The sequence below is a fragment of the Aphelocoma coerulescens genome, chromosome 3 (genome assembly GCF_041296385.1).
Source record: "Aphelocoma coerulescens isolate FSJ_1873_10779 chromosome 3, UR_Acoe_1.0, whole genome shotgun sequence".
Taxonomy (NCBI): Eukaryota; Metazoa; Chordata; class Aves; order Passeriformes; family Corvidae; genus Aphelocoma; species Aphelocoma coerulescens.
Window position 1 is genome coordinate 19,928,565 of NC_091016.1, and position 8,668 is coordinate 19,937,232.

Here is an 8,668-nt window from a genome sequence, read left to right on the forward strand (position 1 = left end):
GGGCGCGGCGCAGCCACCACCACCTGCGGAACCTGTTGGGCGGCTCACACCGCTCCGCCGCCGCGCACGCACCGCTCCCTCTCTGCCCGCGTCCCCGAGGACTTTCCCCCGTCCTCTCCGCGCCCTGCCGCCCGTCCCAGCCATGAAGCCGCTCTGCGGAGCTGCGCTCCTGCTGCTGCTGCTCTGCGCCGCCGCCACTGCCCAGCAGAACTGTGAGTGCCCGCACCCCTCTGTCCGCCTGGCGCCCCGCTCCTGACCGAGCTCTCCCGCCCCGGGACTCCTTCCCGCTCTCCGCTGGGCGCCCCATGCCGCCAAATGGCGACGCCATCCCGCCCTCTTCGCCGGGGCTGCGAGGGGGGCAGGAGCATCCGGCTCTAATAGCGCCGCTTTGTCCGCGCCCCGAGGGGAGCCCCGGCGCTCGGGAAGGGGGGTGGGGGGCCGGGGGGAAAGCGGGGGGTGCGGGCACGCCACGCCCGGCCGGTGAGCGGTGGCTTTGTCCGTCCTGCGCGGTGGCTTTGTCCGTCCTGCCCGGCGGCGGAGCGCGGGTGGCGGTGCCCTGCCGTGCCCGGCTCACGGCCGCGCTTCTCTTGCAGCGTGTGTCTGCGAGAAGAACAAGCGTGTCACCAACTGCAGGGTGGAAGAGGGCCGCTGCCGCTGCGACGCCATCGGCTCCGGCGTCACCGTGGACTGTAGCACCCGTGAGTAAAAGGGCACGGCCGGTGGGTGGCACGGAAATGCGCCCGCAGAGCGCCGGGGAATATGCGAGAATGACCACTGAGTTTCCAGCAAGTAAGGGAGGAAAGGAAGGAGTTCTTATTCCTGGTCTTCTAAGTCAACTGGTGTTGGTTGGATAAGTGTTCAGGGTTTCTCTGCTTGTACTGATGTAGGCTCCCCCCTCCTCCTCAATATTTGTTCTCCAGTGGCAAAAATTTCTTGAAGATGAATGTTTGGCTTCCTTGCAAGCACATATCCTCGCTTCTCCTACAAATGCAGAGGGAAAGAGCCTTGTGACAAGACCTTGCTCTGGGTTCGAGCTCAGCTAAGCTGTGAGCAAGCCTCTAGCTGTGAGAAATGGAAGCTGGAAGTCCTTAGGCTGGACTTGTTAGGCCTTTGCCTTGAGAGGCTGACATACCCCAGTTGTATTGATTTTACGCACCACCTACACGTTAGACATCCGCTCTTCCGTGTAATGGCTTCAGATCTGGTTGCTGCTGATGTAACCTTGTGTTTCTCTGGACTCAGAGCTCTGTTTTGGACATGCGTGGTCTGAGGCTGCATAACATGACTTTCTGGTTATTTTCAGTGACTTCAAAATGCCTGTTGATAAAAGCAGAAGTGATGGGCTCAAAATCGGGTCGTCGTGAGAAACCAAAAGATGCGTTTGAAGATACCGATGGCCTCTATGATCCTGAGTGTGAAAATAGTGGTGCTTTCAAGGCGAAGCAGTGCAATGGAACCACCTGTTGGTGCGTGAATACAGCTGGAGTTAGAAGAACTGACAAACATGATGCAGACTTGAAGTGCAATCAATTAGTCAGAACGACGTAAGTCTTTCAACAGGGTGTGCTGTTCCATGAAAACATTCTTGTATGAGGCTCTGCCTTGTGTGAATGATGCACTGGGGATGAATGAAGATGGAGCAATCAACACTTGGTAACTGCTGGGTCTTTTTCTTCAGAAAACAGGAGATACTGAAGGGAGTTTGGAAGAGACTTTGCTTGCTTTGTTTTTGTCTCACTGTTCTGTTTTTTTTAGCCTGGGGTTAGATTTTTTTTGGTATGTTTTATATGCATGCACTTCAAGAATATTCATTGTACTTCAGGTGGATCATCATTGAAATGAAACATGCCGAGAGAAATGCTCCTCTGAACGCTGAATCTTTAAAGAAGTAAGTGATGATAGTGATGTGTCGTGGTAGTGTCTGCATGTCCTACTAGATATCTAGTGTATTTCCAAACAGTTGCTTAAAAGCATTTTCAAACCTGTGAACTCATTTGTAAGACAGCCTTAGAAGTGAGCTGCAGTTCCTTCATAGAAATGCTTTAATTTTTATTGAAAACAAATTAACTGCTAAAGAGATTAAAAATTGATTGCTACTTCCCCCCCCCCCAATCAATATACTAAAAGAAATGGAAGGTAATAGGTGGAACTGTTCAGAAAGTAAACTGACAAAAGTGGCAGAAGGACTACATAGCACCATCAGGAAGAAAATAAGAGTTTAACCTCTTCTTTTTTTTCATTTTGTTAAAACAAAACCCTATTTGAAGCTATTAGATCACCTCCTTTCCAGGACAAAAGCTGTTGCCCTCTAGCTCTTTTTCTGAACTCTTCAAACTGGTAAAACTTTTGTCTAACGCAGGTGTTTATTTTTCACTAAGTGCCTCTTCACTGTTAGGAGTTAATTGAACTCTAGTATGGAGAGAGTGCACTGGGTTTGGTTGGGGCAGAGTTAATTTTCTTGGCAGCAGTAACTGTGGTGCTGTGTTTTAGACCAGTTACCAAAACAGTGTTGATAGAGCCACCAGTGTTTTAGCTGCTGCCGATCAGTGCTTAAACAACGTCAAGGCCTTCTCAGACTCTCACTCTGCTGCCCCAGTGAGTAGGCTGGGGATGGGCAAGAGGCTGAGAGGGGGACAGGGCTGACCTGAATTGACTGAACAGACAGCCCAAATTGTATAATGCCCTATTCAGCAGTTAATCTGGGGGAAGGTTTTTTCCCCAAGTAGCCATTGCTCAGAGGGTGGCTGGACATTGGTCTGTTACTGATGACTGATTGCTTTTACATCGTTTGAGGTTTTATATTTCCCCCACCCAGCCCTTTCACTTACTGGACTGTCTTTATTTTAGCTGATGAAGGTTGTTTTGGTTTTTTTTTCCCTTGCTTTTGCCCTTCTGATTCTTTTCCCAATCCTGCTAGGGAGAAGTGGGTGAGAGACTAGGTGAGGGTTTAGCTGCTAGCTGGGGTCCACCCACCACAGAGACTGCAGAAGAAAACAATTAACACTGGTCTTCTCTACTTCAGAAATGATATGTGTGAAATAGTACTGTTTTTACAGCCATGGCTTTCACATCCTTACAGGTTTTTCACGGATGCCATTACCAGTCGTTACCAGCTGGATGACCGCTATATAAGCAGTGTTCTGGTAAGAGGCACATAATGTTTAGTAAAGTATCAGAACTTTATTTTGTAGTAACTTTGAAAACTCTTATTTGACTAATGCAGCACAGCATGTTTTAGTAGAAGCTCTCAAAATAGTGACACTCACTGAGCAGTTAGCAAATAGCTGTATCTGAACAGAAATGCTGAGAAGCTACACTGCTCTCCTTAGTCTGTAGATTACTTCTTTGCTCCACTTAAAAAGTGGAATTTGAATCCTACTGTAAACAGTTGGCTTGAGTTCAAGAACCATAAACTTGTTCCAGGATGTAAGTTCACAAGCTGGATCATAATGTTTTGGTGAATATTTGATAGCTGGATTTAAACTACCTCCTTCTTAATGCCACACTATATTTCTTTTGCAGTATGAAAACCCTTACATTACTATTGATTTGAAGCAAAATTCCTCAGACAAATCGTTTGGAGGTGTGGATATAGCTGATGTGGCCTACTACTTTGAAAAGGATGTAAGTGGCTCACGGGTGAAGTCTGCCAGAGGCTGGATGTGGGTATTGCACTGCATTCAGGAGTCTGGGCTGTGTACTGGCTAAAGCAAGGTGAATTATTCCTGGGAGGAGATAAATGTGAACTAGCAAGTCTCTCTTTTCCTACCTGTTTTAGGTGAAAGGTCAATCCATCTTTCATAATAATGCTGGGCTAAATGTCAGCATTGACAACGAAGAGGTGAAGCTTGAGAGGACAGTGGTCTACTACGTTGATGAAATTGCACCAGAGTTTTCCATGAAGTCTCTGACTCCTGGCCTTATTGCTGTCATTGTAGTGGTAGCAATAGCAATAGTGGCTGCAATTGTTGTTCTGGTAAGTTCTAACAAAGCTGCCAAGCAGAACTATACCACTGCAGTTTGGGAAGTAACAACACGCGTATTTGGATTCTGATGGAAAGTTTTGTCATAAATTGGCTTGCTTCTTCAGACCTGGGAAGTGGGAAATTGGTGATGGGCATACTGTCCCTGTTTCAGGTTACAAGTGAAGGGTGTCACCCGGAAAACAAGTACTGGGAACAATTCATAGAGGTGAACAAAGTACCTCCTGGTTTAAAGTAGCTGAGAGTGACAGACAATCTCGTTTGTACCTCACTTTGGAAGGATAGGGAAAGGACAGCTTCAAGTTCTGTGTTTTTGAAGTCAAAACCAGGTGAAGTTACTTGTACATCAAGACTTAAAAAATATTGCATCCTTCTCTTACAGGTCCTCACAAGGAGGAGGAAAGGGAAGTACGTGAAAGCTGAGGTAATTAATTTCTGTTTGTGGTGCATATGTGGGGGAGGAGGTTGACGAGAATCCAGAAACTCCTAAGTTTGCTGTAGGTTAAAATCTTGCTTTGAGTGCTTCAGATGTGTTTAAGGAGACTGAAAGTATTCAAATTCTGTAGCTAGTTTTCACCTCTGTGTAGTTCCACACTAGTTTCAAAGAACTGGTGATCTGCTGCTTTTCCCAGGGCTGAGGGGGTGGGGTTCGGTTTTTACTGCAAGTTCTATTTTACATATGTATAGCAAAGGGCTGTGCAATCCACAGGAAGTGCTGATAGTCTTGTTCTGTGATGAAGTCCTTTACTGAGGTATTTGCAGGGATCTTCCAGTTCCCATTGAAGAGCTACTTTCCAATGGAATAGTAAATGGTGCTTCACACCAAGCGTGGAGCCTTTTGTGAAGGAATCCAAACAATGTTGTAGCTAAATAATGCCTTTTTAAAAAAAATATGATAGTTTTGGCGTGGTTGATTCTGTTAGTGTTGCATCAAATCCATTTGCTAGTGAAAATCTGGTCTAAGTCCCAATAACTTACTGAGTCTTAAAGTTTAGAAGTAGCACAAATGTTGATCTCCCTCTACATTCTCCCCTCCAGGTGAAGGAAATGAATGAAATGCATAGAGGACTGAATGCTTAACTTAATCAACTGAAGACAAGTGAGAGTCAAACAAAGAAGACGACAAAAACATTGGAAGCATGAATCTTAACTCTTAAAAGTTCTGAATTCCCCTTCTGAAAGGGAGGCAACTGTGCTCACTTAATGATTGTTTAAACTCTTAACAACCAAGACTGGTAACCATTCAACTACTTTTACTATTTGTTAAGAGTTAAATGCCCCATCTTATTCAAGTAAAACTCAACTATTGCTCCCTGATTTTATTTTTTTTATTATGATGATGAAACGAGTTGACAACTGCTGTTACTAGGGTTTTGGAGCATACATGCTTAAGTGGTTATTCTACCCTTGTGGGAGTTTTATTGAAAATAATGACTTTGTAGCCATGTTGTTGTAATGAGACTGTCTCCTGCATAAGTGAACACAAGGTTTGTACATATTTGAAGTTGCTGTAACTTTTTTATGACTTGAATTAATAAAACTTTGAAACAGGCTTCTAATTCTTCCATGGTGAAATGATAGTCTGCTAAGTTATCATGCTTAGAAATTTGTAGTTTGATTCCTTAAAGCAAGGAACTGCAGCATAGTTGAAAATATTCTAGAACTCCAATTAGCAGTTTTTATTAGCCATATAGTATTGCAATAGCATGATATTTTTTTCTTAAAGCTGTGAAAAGTATGCAACAAGAGTGAAATGATAATATACAGATTGTTGTATAAAAAATGAACAGGCTGAGAATGTAGTCATTTCAGGAATGCATAGCCTGCTCTTTCCAATGCTATGTAAGTATTTAAAATAAAATAAGCCTCTAATCTAGGACATCTCTGGTGCAGGGTTGGGGGTGGGCAGGCCTGACATCTGACGGTGGAGCTGGGGAAGAGCAATTTACCCCATTACTGTGATTTTTGTCTGGGGCAAAGCTGTTGCACAGCAAGGAGCTGTTTCTGCTGTTATTCCTGTTCTCTGCCATAGATGCTGACCAGACTTCCACAGGCTGTCTGCCTCCCAGAGCGTTCCATGGACACAGGAGAGCTTGCTTTGGCTGTCAGTAACCTGTGCCATGGATGTTGGCTAGCAATCCCTCCAGCATATCTGATTTATAAAGGAAATGCTGCAACTCCTGTTGCCAAAGAAATAATGAGATGCAAGATAAGGAACTGAGTGACAAACCTTGTTACTAATGTGGTGCATGTTTTGACCCACCCTGGCTAAAACAGGAAAAGTAGGATAAACTACTGAGAGGATATTCTACATACTGTTCATGAAATTAAATGTGATGTGTGTGCCCTATCAGTGTGCCTGCTTGATAGAACAGGGAAGTTGCTGAACTGTGATGGTGTTACCTCCACTGCCACAGCTCACCAGTATCCCTTCTGCCTTTCAACAGGGTGGTACCTCGCATGCATGCATTGCTGTGTTGGGCATTGCACAAAAATCCCGAAGTAGGGAATTTACTGGAATGTTTTGCAGCCTTTTCAGGCAGATTTGTCAGTGGAAACTTCTGCAGGGCAGGCTCTTCCTCTGCTGCTCTGTGCCGTTCCCTTTCTCCCCAGGTATGCGGGCAATCTGCTGAGGTGTGATGAATTTTGTACAGTTCTGTAAGCTGTTAACCGAATAAAGCCACGTTTTCAGTAAGCTGGTCTTGTGCTGAGTGTATTATTGTCTTCCCCAATGCTTCAGTCTCCATCTCCTCTACTTCCTTAAATATCTGCAGTATGGTATCCTTGCCATTTCTTCTCCCTGAGACTCTAATGCCATTGTTTTCTCTCCTCCTCCTTCCCTCCCCGTTTCACACCACGCTTTTGGCCTGTGGGATGGAAAGAAGTATTGTGTGCTGTGGCTGGGCTGGAGCTGCACGTGTGCAGACTTGACTGGACTGGCTGGTACGTAGCTGCTGTGTGCCCTGGACCTTGTCCCAATCGGTTTGTTTGAACATCATCTTCTCCTTGCTTTTCCCACAGTACAGGGAGGCATTCAGACACTTTTCAATTTTTTTTTTTTTTACTTAGTGGAAATTTTTGTGTTGGATGTGAAGTTTAGTGCTATGTTACGGTCTTCTTCCTTGTCAGATTTGCCTGAAACTAGCCAAGGGAACAGAAAACCAGAAGTTTACAGAAATTCTTAAAAAAACCACAAGAGTTTAAATCCACAACTGAAGGGAATGCACTATTTCTAAACTCAGTTGTATGGTACTAGCACGGTGCTGCTCAGGTCTCAAAATGGTGATCAGTAATAGTTTTTTCATTAGTTTCCTGTTCTAAATAGTTTTATTGGCATTTTGGCTTTTGTGTTGTTCTGTTTACTAAACACTGCACCTGTCCAGCAGCCCAGCTGCATAAAAATGTGTATTTATAAGGAAATAGAAAAGGATGAGGGGGAAAATACCTGAGAAATTAGTGTATTGGTATCCTGCAGCTTATTGTATTTTACAGATTTTTATACCAAGAGGAGACTAATGCACTGAAATTTAAAAAAGATTTAAAAAGCCATTATCACATTGTGTCAACTCTCCACATATGCATGTGATAGTTCTTCTCATATAGAGAGCAATATGGCAAAAAATGATTTCTAATGAAAAATAATATGGTACTAAATAGCAAAATACTAAATGTTCACTATTTTGATACTTGGATACTACTTTTGATACTATTGGAAATACTATCAGCAAAGTTAAAAAGAGAGTTTCCTGTAAAAGAAACAAACTAATAGAACTTAATTAAGGACTAGTAGTCTCTGCATCAATTTTTAACTAGGTAAATATTTTGATACTTCCATATGCCTTATTCATTAACTTCCTTCCGTGAAGGAGCATATTTTTAAAACCTGAAGTTCTACACAAAGTTGAGATACCATGTTTCCTCTCTTTCAATGTAATGTCGGTTTTGAGAAAGCATATGAAGGACAAATTGAAAATGTATTGAATAATTTAAGACTGGATAAATGAGATTTTTGTGTTACAGAGAGCGATAGACACAAAGTGTGCAGGAAACCCTAGTAATAATACATATCTTAGTGCCTGTGTACAGCATGGGAAAATAGTGTTTGTAGAGGCAAGTGCAAATCTATTACTTCTTCATGAATTATTACACTAGCAAATATACATTATTATTACTGCTGAGTAAAATTAAATATATGTTTATGTAAAGACAAGGACAGACTTTCTAGAAGCAGGTATGCAAATAATATATTTGAGAAAGCATGACCAATAAAGTCTGTGCAACTTCCTTCTAAGACCTAAGTAATGCCAAAGCACAGTTTCCACAGCTAGAAAATGGAAGGTCAGTGTAGGGTGTTGGGTCATGTGTAGGGTCTGTTGACAGTACTGAACCCATCACCCCTCTGAGCAGTCAGAGCAGTTTGGTAAGAGAAATAACACTGTGAACCATGTTTATTTATATCCTCACCTGCTGGACTTTGGTCACCAGAATACAGTGACTTTGGATTACTTGAAATAGCCAGAAAAACATCCTAGGGAACTAAAAATGCAGGTAGCTCTGCTGCTCCAACTTTACAAGTGTTAGTTAGGGAATTCTAGCAGCTCCCAGCAGAGGCTGCAGTCTGGTGAAGGTCCATCCCGGGGCATGCAGGCAGTCAGGCACACTGCAGGGCTACCTCGTAGGTTTGG

At 43.6% G+C, this 8,668-nt stretch overlaps 1 protein-coding gene across 1 annotated transcript; it reads left to right on the top strand.

Moving 5' to 3' along the window:
- The first annotated feature begins 19 nt into the window (after positions 1–19).
- On the top strand, positions 20–6,678 carry EPCAM (epithelial cell adhesion molecule). The gene is made up of 9 exons (XM_069009337.1): positions 20–212; positions 594–698; positions 1,304–1,544; positions 1,823–1,888; positions 3,080–3,143; positions 3,523–3,624; positions 3,779–3,976; positions 4,366–4,407; positions 5,022–6,678. Exons 1-9 carry the CDS (start codon positions 143–145, stop codon positions 5,061–5,063), a joined length of 930 nt encoding a protein of 309 aa, XP_068865438.1. The 5' UTR covers positions 20–142; the 3' UTR covers positions 5,064–6,678.
- The last annotated feature ends 1,990 nt before the right edge of the window (positions 6,679–8,668 follow it).

Bases quoted from the DNA above. Each gene is read 5' to 3' on its own strand.
- EPCAM (XM_069009337.1), top strand. From the start codon at position 143: ATGAAGCCGCTCTGCGGAGCTGCGCTCCTGCTGCTGCTGCTCTGCGCC. The intron at 1,889-3,079 runs GTAAGTGATGAT...ACATCCTTACAG, and splicing joins AACGCTGAATCTTTAAAGAA to GTTTTTCACGGATGCCATTA. The intron at 3,625-3,778 runs GTAAGTGGCTCA...TACCTGTTTTAG, and splicing joins CCTACTACTTTGAAAAGGAT to GTGAAAGGTCAATCCATCTT.